The 18,152-nt window shown below is 29.0% G+C and overlaps 1 protein-coding gene across 1 annotated transcript in view; it reads right to left on the reverse strand.

Annotated features, from left to right (window-relative positions):
* Window positions 1-18,152, reverse strand: part of LOC106785631 (ankyrin repeat domain-containing protein 6) — a 152,739-nt gene that overhangs the window by 98,307 nt on the left and 36,280 nt on the right. Inside the window, exons 2-3 of the mRNA XM_014746259.1 lie at window positions 7,789-7,894; window positions 5,424-5,522 (exon numbers count right to left, since the gene is read on the reverse strand). Coding sequence (XP_014601745.1) covers window positions 5,424-5,522; window positions 7,789-7,894 — 205 coding nt within the window. The remainder of the gene's footprint in view (window positions 1-5,423; window positions 5,523-7,788; window positions 7,895-18,152) is intronic.

The following is an 18,152-nucleotide window of genomic DNA, read 5'->3' on the forward strand; positions in this document are numbered from 1 at the left end:
AAATGACATTTTTCTCATTCGTTTAAATTTTCTATAATACAATTGTGTAATATAATAATTTGTAATTATCTACTTTGTATTTTGATCAGATTTTCTTAACACCACCAATAACGATATTTAAAATCGCACTAATATATATGATTTTGCATATATGATTTTGCAAATATGATTTTGCAAATATGATTTTGCAAATAATATTTTTAATTATAATTCGATTTCATTTCAAACGTTTTTAATCGTTTATTTCGTATATCTGTTACAGTTTGTTTGTCTAATTTAATTTTTTTGTAAGTATCATATCTATTATTTTATTACGTAAATTTTGCATAATATAATAAGTATTTGTCAGTCGAGAAGATAGATAAATTGGATTATTTTTTGTCTATGCGTACGAGTACTCGTGAAAATGTTGTAATTCACGTTTCAAGGATAGGCAACAAATTTTACACGTTATAAATATTATAGTAGACGTATACATAAATATATATATATATATGTCGGTTCAAAGATCTCGCCAAGGTTTGCAATAAATTTTACCGATGTAGACGTAACGTTCGAACATTACACTTATCTCTTTCTTTCTTTCTTTCATTCTTTCATTCTTTTTTATTGAAGTTTCTTTGTTACCTTTTCTGTTTCTTCGAGTAAACCGAATCGTAACAACGTGTAACAAACGTTTCATCCGTGTCTCTTGGAGAATTTACGGAACATTTACGACACACGAACTATATTACAATCATCCTCGATATTATACTTCTTCTCTTTTAAAGTACAAAGGTCATTTTCGTGATAAAAATCGTTTAAGTTCGATTCGATTCGATTCGAACGGTTTTAAATCGGATCACGTTGGTGAAAGTTTTCGTAAAGTTTATCAACATAAAAATAAAATAAAAAGAAGTAAATATAATCAATGTAAATGATACGAAGTGTGTTAAGATAAAAATCTTCTATCGAATAAAACCAAATATTTATAGCGTTATTTATCGATAAACTGTATAAAAAAAAGATTGTCATTCACATAATTAGCATATATTCGAGAAACGATAGAATGGCGAGAAAAGAATATATGAAAATGAATATACGATAAATTTATTACGAAATTTCGATATATTGTCAAATTAATTTCAAAGATATGAACAACATTTTCATGGCGAAATAAGTTAGACAAAAATTACATTAGACAAATTGATATTATGAATTAATAAGATATAAGTATGTTTGTAGTATGGTATAATAGTTTTGGAGATAAGATATTAGCATAAATTAAAATAGGCGAGAATGGAAGACTAATAAGTACAATGATATGTCAAGGATTTTGACGTTGAAATAAAATTAATAAAGATTCATTAGACAAAGTAATAATACGAACTAATAAGGTATAAATATACTTATAGTATTGTATAATAATTTGGCATTGATTAAATACATGAAAAAGGAAAGATTAATAAATACAAATATATGACAATACTTTAACGTCAAAATAAAATCAATAAAAATTCATTAAACAAATTAATAAAAGATATAATTACATTTATAACATTGTATAATAATTTGTGAAGATAAGACATTGGCATAGATTAAATAGGCGAGAAAGGTAGAATTAAACAATGAGAAGAATACGAATAAAAAGTAAGGGCTCAAGAAAGGGTATAGTAATCGTTGACCACCAGCGGTGCGTTACAAGGATTCTAAATAAAGGCAGACTCGTACCAACGTTAGGAAGAACTTGGGCTCTTACCCCACGCTGGCAGGATCTAACCAAACGTGTTTTCTGCGGGTGGCACTTACGAAAGAGAGAAAGAGAAAGAGAAAGTACGAAGGATAGAAAGAAATAATGAAAGAGTTCAAGAAGAAGAAAAAGAAGAAGATTGGACGTCAGTCAGTTATAGCAATGGAAGTATTGTATGCTTGATGCAAAACCTCGACTTATCTTCTTTAGGGATGGGGGAAGAAGGAAGGGGGAAGGGGGAAGGTAGGGGGTGGGGAAAGAAAAGATCGCACTGATCGATAAGCAAAAAGTGATCCTGATTGCTTTTCTCGAATCATTTCGAGTCCATTGTCTTTTCTCGGTTATATTTCTCTAATTTTTTGTCATATATTTTATTATTATTATTATTTTGTTTTTGTTTGTTTGTATTATGCGACGAAAGTATTTATTTATGCGAAAATAAAGTCACTAATAATTAACGTTTATGCTATCGTCTGAGTTATTGCTCGTTTAATAAATGTTAATTAATTAATCATTCGGAAAAAAATAAAAATTGAATGACGTTGACACTTTTTAAAAATGGTATTAGATAAATGTGAGAAGATGTTAGTTAAAAAATTACTCGAATTCGTCAATGGGAAAATAAAATGATACAATATTGTATGAATTAATAATTGTTTGCATTAAATACAATTGTAAACATTTTGTAATATATCTTATACTTTAGAAACCATTGGATCTAATAATAAATAAAAAAGTAAAAATACAGAAAAGAGAAAATGACAGACAGATAGTTTTAAACCTTTCCACTTCGAATTATATTTTCGCAAACGTTTTTAAATGTTTCATTTGAAAATTTACTTTAACTATAAAATAATACAATATAATATAAATAGAGATAAATAGAAGAAAAGAAACAAATACAATATTTAATAAATAATCCGTCCGTTTTATTTCTACATTATCGTACTGTATTTAAAAAAAATAATTTTCAAATATACGATATATTACATCTCGAGATAAAAATTCATGTCGAATCACACTCGACATAGATGCATACAAATATTTAATGCAATATAAAAGTGACTTTAATAAAATGTTATGTAGAAAATATAAGAAAGAGAAGAACGATGAGAGAAAGAGAAAGAGAGAAAGAATGAAAAAAAGAAAAAAAAAAAAAAGATGTGAGTTGCGTGGACGGTCCTTTAAGTTGGAATTGGTCGATAAGTCATATCCATCGGTGGGCCGTTCTACGTGTCAGTACTGTAATATAGCAATACGATTATACTGAGTAATGAATACCCGAAAGATGTAATTATCGTGTAATTACGGGTACGAGAAACGTTAACGAAGTGAAAAAAAATGTTAGCTTTGCGTTCACTTTAATATCGGACCTTTGCTTTTTGCGTTCTGGAATTTATAGTAACGCATTCCGTCCACCACTTTTGATATCAACCCTCTCATATACTCTCCCTCTCTCTCTCTCTCTCTTTTATGCACTCTTTCGTTTACATATACATCGAAACAAATCGTTAAAGTGTATCGAAGATAATTACTACTAGTCGTTTAAAAACAAAAAAAAAATTGTATATTGCGTACACCAAGCGTACTTTACAAAATATTAATAATAATAATAATAAAACGTTGAATGTGTGTGTTAACTTTACGCCATGTAGATTTTGTCACATAGTAATCTTTTCCTTCTTCTTCTTCTTTTTTTTTTTTCTATTTCGTTACTGGGGTTATATACTTACTTTTCGTTGTTTCTTTTGCTACATTAATATCGTAATGCGAAAGATATGTTATTAATAAATAAATAACGACGAAAATTAATACTTTCTATCAATTAAAATGATTTCGTGTATAATTGGGGGAGGGGGGGGGAGTGAAGAATAATATTTATAATTAAATAAATGTTTTGTTTTCACTAATATATCAAATATATATATCTGAGAGATCAAATAAAATATTTATCATTTTAATTCATTCGAATAAATGGTACGTAAATTTAAGAACGAGATATTAACTTACTTCTTATGTTAGATAATTCTTAATTTATAATTCATAATCTCATCAAAATTATATATAATAATTAAACTTAATAATTTATTACTTTATTTTTATCTATCTTATTTTTTATAATCAATAATTGCTATGATTATATCGTTAATTAATATTTTTGTTCATCCCATTGTTCCAATTATTTTCATTAACAATTTCAATTTCATTTCCTCACAATTAATTCGAAATGTTCTTCGAGGTAAAGAAAATGTCACCTAAGAAGGATTTATCATTCGTTCAGATAACTGACTGTTGTGAAACGAAAAAAAAAAAGAAAAAGAAGGAAATAAATAAAGTAAAAAAGTAGGAAAAAGAAAATGATAGAGAAATTCTCCAAGAGTAGTCGTAATTACGTATGTAAAACTGGTTGTTCTTTTACTTGAAAAGGAAAGGAAAGGAATGGAAAGAGATACGAAATAAAATCAAATAAATACAACTTCTTCTTCTTCTTCTTCTTTATATTCTACTTTTTCTTTTTCTACTTGGCAAAACAAATGGAGCATTGGCTTCCGGCTACTTAGGTGCAACAAACACGGAGATAAATCTTTCGATGCGTTTACTCTCTCTCTCTCTCTCTCTCTCTCTCTTTCTCTCGTTGGTAAAAACAACAAATAGGAAAAAAATTTGTTGCACCGTTGAAACGGTTGTCTTGTTGTTTTCGCGTACACGATGACATTTTACGTTAAATTATTGTAAAACGTTCCTACGTAATTTCTACGATCCGCGATGACAATTTTACTTAAAACAAAAAAAATACAAAAAAAATTGGATCTAGAAATTCGATATTATCTATAATATTATCTATAATAACATATGAAATTAGATGGATAAATTAAAATATAATTTAAATCAATATAAACCCTGTCTAATTTTAAAACTTTTTTTATTAATATTCCTGTTATTATTAATTTTAGAATCCAAATTAAATAATTATCTTAAAATGTTACAAGATAAAAGAAATAATATATTTTAAAAATAACAATCGTTTAATATTCAATAGATGTATTTCTGTAAAATATAAAATCAATTATTTATTTATACCAACAAAAAAAAAAAAGCCAAGTGATTATCGGTTCGCGTATTTTTCAAGTACCTAGTTTGATATTAATTTTCTATATAAAAAAAAAAAAAAAAAAAATAGGTTTAATACTTATTATATACGTAAGAGAAAATACGTATCATATATATCAAAGAAGAAAATAAGCCAATCAGGTAGTTCGTTGTGTATATTAAACGACGTCGTCTATAGCAATTAATTTCTTAATCTACGGGCCCCACATTTTTCATAATCAACCTCTCGTCAACACAACTTTCCCCCTAGTTCCACCCTTCTCTCCCTTTTCCTTTCTTCACAAAGAAAACAATAAAAAACAAACAAAAAATAACTTATCGTCGGTCGTAAAACCCCGATCGATAGAATAATTAAAAACTAGTTCCCTCCCTTCCTATTTATTATTTCTAAATTATTTTTCTAATTTTTTGTTGGATTTTTCTTCTACTTTTAAAAGGATCGATGTATAATACTTTCAACGTTTCATGATTTCGATAAAAAAAATGGATCAATGATCTGAAAAATCTTCGTAATATTGAAACAAACAAACAAATTCATTTTTTATAATTTTAATGTTATATTATTATAATATCACACACTCACCGAGTCAGCAACATTAACTTCAGTTTCACGAAGCAGAAGGGCGTTGCAAACGTCGGTATGTCCGAGTGCTGCAGCCAATAGCAAAGGACTTCTTCCATTCTGAATACAAAAAAAAAGAAAAAAACACATTAAAATGTATATAAAAAGTATTTAAATATTAGGATTTAATATTTCTCTATTTTTTAACCCATTCACAGTTCCTCTCGCATTTACAATTTTTGTCGATGAAATTTGTGAATGTTTATCACGTATTTATTTTCACGAGTGTGATTCGTGATATTCAAAATTGTCATCACGAGTTAGACTCGTCAAAGTACGGCAAAGGATTAACAACATTGTGTGTATATATGTGTGTGTATATTGTGTGTATATATGTCTTCTTTTTTTATGAAATAATAAATGAGAATGTGACATACCTTAAACAATTGTTAATTAATCGAAGAAAATGTGTGTTATAATTCAAAAGCACGTAATACAAGTTTAAAACGTACTTTTCTCTTCGAAATCAAACAATAAACTGACACGTTTCTACTCTATGAAAGTACTTTTATTCAATGTTGTTTATATGACTATTCAAATAAGGAGAAAATTCTCTATTTATTACGAATATTATTCTCGTTATACACATGCGCAACCTTCGGTAAGTCATATAAACAACATTTAACAAAAGAACTTTCACAGTGGATAACGTGTCAGTTTAATTTTAGAGATATTTCAAAGCTTTGCGAGAAAGCAAACGTGTGTAAAAAGAAAAAATAAACAAACGATTGAAATTATTCGAATTGTTCGAAACATAATATATAAATTTTGATTAAAAGTAATATTTTTCTTTGCACGTTACGTTGTTGAAAGTAATTTGAGAGAGAAAAATTCTATTTTTCTTGTTGTTTTTTTCCTTCTCTTTCTTTTTTTTTTAAAGCCAGCACGTTATATTAATCTCATCGACGGATCAATTAGCGTTGTAATTAATAGCTATCGATATTTGAGTTTGTATGCTCGCGCAAATTTCCCAAGATCGGACAGGATGCAATCCTTAATTAGCCGAACACGGAATCGAGTAACACGAGTTAACCGACAACGTTGTGTATATATGTATATGTAACTTCAAGCCCTTCTCCTTCATTTTGCCCTTCGACGTATTTATTACACGTACCCTCATGTTTTAAGAACCCGATACAAGTGTCAATGGCCTTGATCCAAATCACATTTAATTGGATAAGAAAATAAACGATATTACGGGTATTTTTGTTTCTATTTTTTTTTTTTAAATAAAATAATTTTATATAATTTATTTTCTTTCCTTTTTCTTTTTATCTATGTTTGACTCATCGAGATAATAATTATTTCGATGTGATTATACTTATATTGGTGATTGTTTTTAAAATATAAATTTGTATAATTATCGAATTTTAATATAATTATAATAAATCGTTATTATGGTTATTGTTTATTGAGTTGCATGGTATTTGCTCGATTTAAATTTTAATTATTATCTAGAGAACTTGTTTTTCTTTTTAATATTTTAAACAAACTAATAGCCAATTACTATAACGTTAAACAAATATTTGCTTAGTAACAAATTTAAAAAAAATAAGAAATAAATTATAACGAAGATTTCACATTATAAATTACGAATAATGAATGTATCAGAATACTGTCTAACAAATATATCTTAAAAGATATAAATTCGATTAATGATTATAATAAATAATATGATCATTAATTAATGGATTAGATTAAAAAATCATAATAAAGGAAGATACGATTTTCCGTACGTGAATATCGATTTTAATGTACGTTGAATATAAGCTTGTCATGGTTTTTGAAAGCTTTGATCTTAAGCCGACACATCTTTCGATGATATAAAAGTCATCATCATGGTGGTGCATATGTACTGTACGTTTGTTACGTAAAAGTATTATCCTTCTAATGAATTGCATAATATTTAACTGACATATTTTTCATATAATAAAATAGAAAATCTCAACTTTCGTTTGTGCTCTTTATATAAATTTTATTAATTATCTAAAATGTTATTAATTTTTATATTATTTGAATTATTTTATTTCAATCGTTAACATAACTTTTTGTTGTTTAAAATAAAGACAATTATTGTGATGAGTTAAAAAAAATAATAAACAATTATTGTAGCATTAAACAATAATGATAGAACATTTCGACTTTTTTCAAAAATTCGATATATAATAAAAATAAAATATAAATAAATAATAATTAAATTAAGTTCTACTTCTTTTCATGTCCAAGTTCCCTATGAACCTATATCATCAAAAATAAATAAATAATATTGGAAAGAATTGTTTTTTGGAGAAAGTTTTGAATAGAAATAAATCGAATTATAACTCACCTCATCTGGCAATGGTTTTATTCCCTCGCCGAGAAAACGTGCAACACGTTCGGCCTCGCCGCGTACGCAAGCTTCACGTAACTTTTCTGCCATTCCACTCATGCACCTGAATGCAAATTTCCAAAAAAAGAAAAAAAAGATACTAATTAATCAATTAGGTACATTAAATCAGAATAGTAATATGCGAAAATTCGAAAAAGATTTACAATAATTTTAATTGAATTGAATTTTTCTCTATTATTTTTGTTTTTTTTTCATTTTAATAAATGTAATATCAAATATACGTATAATTATAAATAAAAATTATTTCAATACGATGATATAAAAAATAAACGTTATGTTTCACATTTCATCTATCCGATAATACATTTTAATTCTATCCACGTATATAAAGAATTACACTCGTATAATTCTTATAATTAAATAGAAAAAAAAGGAATATAAAGAAACAGTTCAAGTAATATTACATTGTACAAAATGAAATATAAAATTATTAATCGTCAGCTCGATGAGAATATTATATAATAATTCTTTTAAAAAATGATTTTTAACATGTTACAGACATTTGACGCGTATGCATAAGCCAACACACACACACACACAACCATGTCAAACGGACGTCAATTTAAATTAAATACTATTCGTTCGTTAACAAAAGTTGTTAACAGTTGTGAACGGTTAGTTATAATTATCATGGCTGTTAAAAGTAATTCTCTCATTGATTTCACAAAGAATATTACTCGCATGCATAAATCCACATTACACACACACATATACATAGAAACATAGTTGAATACATGCAAGTATACTCGTTTGATTGGTTTTTTTATTATTTTTATATCTCTTACGTTAGATTTTCCCTTCCTATCTATTTATTTTCTATCTCTCTCTTACTTTTATGTTTGAAGCATCGTTATAGTAGGAGGAGGGTAAAAAGAAGGCGTGACAAGATCACAAGAGAACTAAAGAAAGAAAGAAAGAAAGAGAAGGATGATACACTTATAAAAGGAAACAATGATACACGGGGCCATTGTTTTCTTGAAACAATGGACGCCCTTTTCTACCTTTGGAGTCCACCAAAGTCGTAGCAATAAAACAAAAACAAAAACAATAAAAAGGAAAACAACCCTTAAGAAAAATAAAAGAGAGAGGTGAAAGGGTGGGTGGGGGTTTAACTAGTTGTCGGTAAGGATGATTCCTTCGATCTTAAGTATACCCTAATTCGGTTTGTCTCTTTAAAAGGAAATATTTAAAACAACGAAAACTTTGTTGGGGGAACTGAATGGGTGGGGGACTTGGGGAGGGGTAGGTTTTAATAAATACTCGAAAGGGACAAATTGTTCATGCTAACGAGTTAGTATAAACGTTAACGTAATCGAAATTTGATTTTTTTTCGACAAGAAAGTAACTACCGAATGAAAAGTTTGTAGAAAAAGAAGAATAATAAAAATAAAAGATTATTTTTAGTGTTCAATAACCTTTACGCGTTTTTATCATGTATATATATATGTGTGTGTGTTTATATATGTTAACCGAACATCCCTTGAAACGTTCAGCATTCATTTCATGCTCAGTTACGCATCGCAAACTTTATTGCTAATTTGAATAACTTTAAATGCTTAATGTTCCGTACTTTAAAGTCCTGCATAAAACCTGGCACCGCCCAGATCACTATTCTATATACGATCATACCACTTACGTATATGTATATGTATGTATGTGCTAATAAAAGTTTGAACAAGAATAAAAGAAGAAGAAGAAGAACAATAAGAAAAAATTATGTGAAATTATAATGACACGAATAATGGATTTGAGATTAACCACCAATGACTGTCAATCAAATTCTCTTATTTTATTCGATGTATAATTATATTTGTTAATTAACTCGTTGATACACGGGATACTTAATTGAATTGAAAATTATTAGGATGATTTTAATGTAAAAAAATTATATTATTATTATATTATAAATAATATAAATAAATATTATATAATAAAATATAATAAATATCGTGTATATTTTATGTGAAAAATTATTATTCTAAAAAATTAAATTGTGCGTTCGTTTATTTGTTGCTTTTTTGGAAATACAAACGAGACTATCTTGGCTTGTTCTACGGTTGAATCAAATTATTTATTGTAATTTAATAAAAATTATTGGTTTGTCTTGTTTTTTTTTTTCTTTTTTTTTTCAAGAATTCAAATTAGAGTGTTTCGAGTGTCTAAGAAACGTGTAAATAATCATAAGCATTTCTTGTCGTAGCATATTTAAAAGGGTAAAGAGCGTGAAAGCTGGACCCGAGAATGAATGTGTGCGCGCGTATATGTATACGTGCGTGTATATAAGTATCCCTTCGCATATTTATAGGATCTTTCGTCGTGAACTTAGCACGGCCACCGGATGACAGTGACTAATGAAGTTCAGCGAGCTTCTAACGACCGTAGCGAGCTAAATACGTCTTTCGCTTCGTAACAGTTAGAAGGAATTTTAAATGAGCTATGTTAAAAGATAGAAAGAATGTATGTGTGTATGAGAGAGAAAGAGAAAGAGAGAAAACTAGATTACGAGACGACACCGTACGATCGGCTTGATAAAATTTCGAAATAAAGTACATCCGTCAAAATAATCAATTTCAACGATCCAATTTGTGCAACAGACACGTCAGATGCATTTACGCGATAGCCATAGACGGATTCGTAAATTGGATTATTCCGAACGATGAGAAAAAAGATGCTGCATGACATTATTCTTATCGATCGATAAAGCTATTATAAGAATTATGATTGTCAAGAAAGTATAAACCCTTTTTTTTTTTTTTTAATTTATTATTAAAAAATTAAAAATTATTAAAAATTTATTATTAAAAAAAATATCTACCTTCTCGAAGGTAAACCGAAAACAAAAAATAAAATAAAAAAGATAGAACAAAAAATAGGCGCGACTTGAAACAACACACATTGGCTCACGAATGATGATAATTTGTTTCGTCTTTCGTATATATATATACGTAAGAAAAATAATATAATAATATAATATGAAATGATTATAAGTAATGATTTTCTAATATAATATAATGATTCTTCATGTAAGAAATGTGATTTACCATTAGACATTTACCTACTAACACGTATTTATAAATATCGTAGGTTTTTTAATAGAGAAAAAGAAGAAGAAAAAAAAAACAATTTAATAGATCAGTTAGATGATAAACAAACGAAACGAAAAGTTCCTTAGAGAGTTAATAAATCATGATGCACATTTCATTGATGGATTATCTGAAAACTCGAAGCGTGAATTATTCAACTTGGTGTTCGTTTTATTACAACGGTTAGAAAGATTTCTTGGCACTCGCAAGCAAACAAGCAAACAAGCAACCAACCAACCAGCCAACAGGATTCATTCAAGCAACAAGAACTCATTCAAGCAAACGAGCAAAACATACCAAACACCAACCGAGCAACCGTATTTTTTTGTTGTTGTTTTAACTTGCACACCGATCGCGCAGGGATTTAATTACAACGTTTTACCTTTGCACGAAGCGTCATCCTGATCTCGTATATATCCAAAGGTACGTATTGGTATTAGTATCGAACTATCGAGCCAATATTCTGAAGTAGTACCTTCCTTCCTTCCTTCCTATCTTTTACTCTTTCATTTTTTTTTTTATTTTTTATTTTGTATTTTTTCTCTTTTTTCTTTCTTCGTCGTTTATTTATTTTTCATTTTTTTGTGTTTTATAAAACAAGTCATCGTTTGCCTCGAGCAAAACAACTCGACGAAAGGGAAGCTCGTAAAACATACGTTTAGGTATATCTTACCTTTTTGTATTATTTTTTTCCTTTCGTTTCTAAACCATTTTTAATATAACAGAACCCTAATTACCGAACATTACGTAACACTTGATCTATAAGGGAAACTTCTAATTTCCTCCCTTTGGTTGTATCTTCTTTTTTTTTTCTTTAATCGATCCCAGTATTTTTTGTTTATTATTTTATAGATTTGTTTTATATGATACGAGAATGAATGAATGAATGAGAAAGTTAGACACACATGCACGTATACATACACATACGAAAAATATTCAAACGAGTTTGTATATAAATTATAACGCGGGATGTAAAAAGTGAAACGAGAACAGAAATCGATACTAATTCATTTTATGAATCAATATTGGAACTGGAACGAAATTAATTTAATTTCTTTTTTTTTATTTCTTTTCTTTTCTTCTTTTTATAATTTGTATTCGTTTCACAATGTTTATCTTTTTAAACATTGATATAATGTAATTAATAATATAAGATTTACGATAGCAAGAGAGAAATGAGAGGAGAGTTTAATTAATAAAATTATAATATAATATTAAATAAACTTTTAATGCGTTATGAATTTAAAAATTTGACAATATTATTAATTATCTAAATAATACTTTAAAGATAGTTTAACATAAAGATATAAAATATACATTTATGATAATTAAAAAAAAAAAAAGCTTTAAATTACAAATATTGATTTGAGAATATATTAATTAACCAATCAACACCTCTCTCTCTCTCTCTCAAAAGAGAAGTTTAACTTAATAAAAAAAAAATCTATCAAGAATCTTTCATCCTTCCCTACCTACCCCCATTTTTCCTGTGAATTTTACTTTACGAACAATAATTATACGTGTGTATCATAAGAATTAAATGAAGTAAATCATTTAAATGAATCGCGTGAAAAAGCAATTTGTTTGAAATCGTTAGACGATAATATTCATTTTGAAAGATAATAAAAGCTTTGAAATATATTCCGTCTCGTATTTGTCAATCTCACGATCAACGAGGACTATTATTATTTTATCATCGAGGATGCAAAAAGTATTCTATCTCTCTCTTTCTCTCTCTCTCACACACACATACATACATACGCACACTTTCTTTCTTTCTTGAGAATGAACGAATGAAGAAGAAGGGTTCGCAAATGGCTCGGTCGACATTCCAGACATCGAAGGTACTTCGATCTAAAGGCAAGATCGTAAAGTATGCCTCTGGGTTGGCATCTATCGAGGGTCTAATTACCAAGAAGGGACTGACTGGCATAGCCATCTTCCTCGCGAACGGGAAATTGTCCCTTCGACTTATGTACGTGCTTTAACAGCTTTTATAATCTATCTTTATCTTTCTCTTTCTCTTTTCTACACCGGGTCATACGAGATTTCACGATAAATTGTTCACGTGAAATTAATTCGCCAAGAGTATCTTCTCTATCTTTTTCTATATCTTATGTTAATATTTTTTTTACAATTACAACGACAACGATGACAACTACGACAACGACTAGTTGTTAAAAAGATACATAAATGTAATCGTAAAGTTTATTTTTCTCATCTTATCGACAAAGTTGTATTTGCTACCCACGCGTCCCTTTAAAACCCTTTTAACGGATTTACGTACGTTCTTCTTTCATCTTTTGTGAGAAGATTTTGTTTTTTGTTTTCCCTAAAACGGTTAAATCAAAATTTGTGTCAGATGGAAAAACAGTTTGTTCCAACGAATGATACTTTTTTTTTATTTTAATATTTAATTACATTTACATATAAAATGGGTCATTATAGATTGATGCCGGATATATACGGCGTTAGTAAAGAAAATTGTATACATGGTAATATAAAATAATATTCGATCGGCCTATATGTAAAAGTCACATAATAGATTTGTAATTATTTTTAAAATTTAACTTGACAATTAATATTATTATTTTTCATCACAAATTTTTACTAAATAATCTAACGAACAATATTGTATTATCCATTGGAGTTTTTTTTTATATAAAGAAAAAATAATGGAAAGAATAACTTTACGAATTATTTTCAATTCTAAAACTAAACAAAACACTCCTAACATTTTTTTTATACTTTTTCTTTTTTTACAGTAAAAAAATTCCAATCATACTTTAAGACCAAGCCAATAATAATACGTATTTCCTCGTCCGTAATATCGATCAATAGATTCATATCGCAATACTATGATTAACGATCGTCACGAACTACGTGATATATTGATAGATAACGAGATAGTATCGAGAATATAAATAGTTCATCGATCTAAAAGCATCATTAAGTTTCAAAGAACGTTTAAAACGTTGAACATTTACAAAGGATCACATTTCGAACCTTATACAAACATACTATTCAAAATAGATATTCACATATATGTACACATATATATATATATATATGAAATACACGTGAGTAGTGGTTTATTAACGATCAAACATGTCGTTTAACTCGTCGAATGATTTTTAATTAAACATATATTCGTTCTACGTAACTATACTATATACTATATATAGTAACACCGTATAAAGTTTACCGTACATTTCTAATTACCCCGTAGCTAGATACAGCATGCAAATAACTAAGGATCTCGCATTAATGTTCAATATCTAATTACCGATGACTTACATCACGTATGCACGAGAAATTCCATAGGATGCGTGTCCGTACATGTCCAGCAATATCTCGGCTCTCGTTCTCGGCATTTTTCGCAATATAATATTTTCCAATATCCTCTTCCTCCTCCCCCTAACCTCCCCTAAACCCCTACACCCACCATTTTTCTTCTTTTCTCGATCCAATACTACAACTGAAATTCATTTACGTGTACATTTTTAATCGTCATCTCGTGATATTTAAATAACATTAAGGGGTTACATGGGTTTACACCGGGAAAAAATAGCATATTTTCAACAATTTTTTTTTCTATATAAAAAATGGAATTCTTATTCAAACTTTTTATAGCATTTAAGATACATATTTAAAGAACATTTTCTAAAATTTTCGTTGAAAAATATTTTAAACTCAGCCATTGCGACGTCATTTCCGGTGACCCCACCGAAAAAAAGTGTTTTCGCGTTGACAGCAGAACTTACAAACGGTGGGGGTTTTTCTGTTGTAAAAATAGGGTCTTTTAGTGAATACTTAAAACTAGAAACTGGACGAAAAAAAACGAAAAAAATTGAAATTTGGATTTTTGGCAACGTTTTTAGCAAGAACATTCAAATTTCGCTACAATTTGCACCACATTTTGGTTTCTTCAAATTCGATTTTATAAAAAAAACGAAAATCCTTCGTCCATGTCCTTGTCAATAGTATCACGAAGACGTGTAGCAAATTTCATTAAAATCGATTAAATAGTTTTCGAGAAATCTTGTCAACCGACTTTAGAAAAAGCGTTTTGAGAAAAACGCGTTTAAAGATTTGAGTGCTGGTATAAGAGCCATTAAAGAGTGGAACTTCCCAAGGCTCTATCTTTAAAACTACTACTCCTATCGACTTCAAAATTGAATACAATATTCTAGATGAGCTGTAGTATTTAAAAAGATAAAAAAAAAAAAATTTTTTTGAAAGTCCCAAACCCATGTAACCCCTTAAAAAAAGGTGTCATTGATATTAAACGAGAAAATAAAGATAAAGAAAAAGGATACAAGAAAAATGAGACGAAAGATAAAAGTATAAGAACGAATAGGAAATATTATCTTTTTTAATTAGATATCTTGTATGATAAAACAAAAAATCCTTAACCCTTCAGTACAGATATTTATCCCTTTTTGACATTATCTGACCCACCCACCCATTAACCACCACCATTACTACCCTTTTGCTATGTGAAATATTAAACCAATGACAATGAACATTCCTTTCGTGATAAATAAAATAGAATAGAATTGAATAGAATAGAATAAAATAAAATAGAATAGCCAATCGAGATTGATCGAATTGTGAGACGCGATCAACCAACAATGTGATCCACGATTAAATTTATTTTTCTTTCATTGTAAAGAGCAAATACACGAGGCTGTGGTGGAAGGAGGGGGGAGAGAGAATCGATCTATCGATCCGTTTAGCTAGATCATTGAAAGGATCCGAACCCGGAGACGAAGAAACATTTTCTAAGAGACACGAGATGCGTCTAACGTTCCTAACCGGTTTCTCATCCTACGTGACTCTTATATTTACAACCGATTTTAACCAATTTTAACCGATCTATCGATCTATCGATCATTTCACTTTTGATTTCTTTTTTTTCTTTTTCCTTTTTTTTTTGGTTTCACGAAGTGTTAATTATTCAACTCACGTAAATTCTCATCGAGAGAGATTTATTTTATTTTTATATCTATATATATATATACATATATGCCTTCGTTTCCTTCTTCCTTATCTTTATTTCTCATTTTTTTATTCCCTCTTTTATATCGTTTTTGTCACATACGTTTCTTATTTTTTCTTTATGTAAATTTAGCACGTTAAACGTTAATTTATTTAATTTTTACACGCGACTTTCGTGTTTCACTTCCTATCTCGTTGTTTTTTTTTTTATTATTTCTTATCCCATTTTCGTATGTTTCTTCTTCTTCTTCTTGTATTTTTTTTTTATTTTTCTAGTTGATTTTTAAGAAGTGATATATATATATATATATAACAGTATTTTTGTGACACGTTTTGAAGATGATAGACGCGTGTTAGTGTGAGTATACGTTTAAGTATGTATTCATTGAGATTTTAGTTCAACGTAGTCGCTCGAGAATCTTCAATTAAGCTTAACGATTTTTTTTAAAAAAAAAAGTAGAAAATACAATTTAAATAAAGAAAAAAAGATCATAAAAATAAGAATAAAAAGTAGATAAAGTAGAGGAAAAAATAGAAAAAGAAGAAGAAGAAGACAAAGTGAGTCTAGTCAGGAGAGGAAAGGTAGTTAATGAGGTGGCTAGAAATAAATATACCCAAGGATGTTTTACAAGAGAGGCGTGCGATCCTGTTAACGATGTATTCACTCAAATCTGATGAACGATCGTAACGTTACCTTACAAAAGTATAACAAAAAATCAAAAAAAGAAAAAATAAAAGAGAGAGAGAAGAGAAGAAAAAAATCTGTAACACAAGAGGAAAAGGGAGGGGGGAGGGGAAACAAGAAATAAAAAAGAAAAACTGGAATGTTACTTTAACGATTCAACGAGTAATAGGAAGTTATCAACGTAACTAAATGGGTACACGTCGAGATTGAATTATCTCCGTGTCAGGTTGTTGAAGAAGGAACAAAATTAAAAAGAAAAGGAAAATAAAAAGAAAAACAGATTGAAAGTAAGTAAGTAAGTAAGTAAGTAAGAAGGAAAGAAAGAAAGAAAGAAGAATCGTGCGAAACGATGTCGTGATTTTCGTACTTGGTTTAAAGATCAACGGCGGGAGGATATGGGGGGCGAGGGGGAGGTATTCGACGGTGGTCGAAGATCGAGAAACAGTGGCGGCACTTTGCCAGTCAGAAAACTTGGCATCGAAGGGGTTAATCCTATCTCGACACGGGCAAGGAACAACGACTATGCTGGTGTTGGTAACAGAACGAGATACATAGATAAAAAGAGAGAAAGAGAAAGAGAGAGTGATAGAGTGAGAGAATGAGAGAAAGAGAAAGACTTATCGACGAGACGTTTGAAAGCAAGGAAAACGCGCGACTAACTCTATCTATCTCTCTTTCTCTCTCTCTTTCTCTTTCTTTCTTAAAGGGCAAACACAGTTGAACACTGAAGGTAGGAAATAAAGTCAACGAGATGCTAGCGAGATAATCCACGAGGAATGACTGACGTGACTTCGTAGAGATACGCGTTCTCGACTATAAAAGGAAGACGCGCCCTGTCCGGTCGTTCTATCTTCTTCTATTCACTAACGAATAATAACATCTAATGTAAGATAAAGAGAGAGAGAGAGAGAGAGAGAGAAAGAAAAAGAGATGAAACAATAATAAAATGAGATAGAAAGGGAAAGAGAGATGAGATAATAATGAAATTAAATGGAATGAGTGTGTGAGAGAGAGAGAGAGAAAAGAAATAGACAAAAAAAATTAACATTACATATTATACATCTATTCCTACCGTGAGTGGTCAAATAAATGCTTTAAAAAAAAACACCATATGTAGTCAATCGAATAGCTAAGAAAATATTTTTTCTTTTATATTATAGAAATTAATAATATACATTATGTGCATTTTTATCGTACTTTTTTTTTACTTTTAGATACTTACAGAACGCATTTATTTGAACTCCACGTGGTAGGTTTAAATATTAAAAAACTGAGAGAGAGAGAGAGAAGATGAAGAAAAAAAAGAATGAATATAGAAAAAGGACACGCAAACGCATGCACGCACGCATAAAATGTGATACTGATATGCATCATCATATATAAGAAAGAAAGAGAAAGATGCCACGCAATTAGTCATACACACACACACACACACACGTGATACAGATAAACAGATCACAAGCACGTGACACGATCACGACTGAAGAAAGGGTTCGAATTTTTTTTTTTTTTTTTTTTTTTTTTTTTTTTTT

The sequence above is a fragment of the Polistes canadensis genome, unplaced genomic scaffold, assembly GCF_001313835.1.
Source record: "Polistes canadensis isolate GaletaPanama2010 unplaced genomic scaffold, ASM131383v1 scaffold_53, whole genome shotgun sequence".
NCBI lineage: Eukaryota > Metazoa > Arthropoda > Insecta > Hymenoptera > Vespidae > Polistes > Polistes canadensis.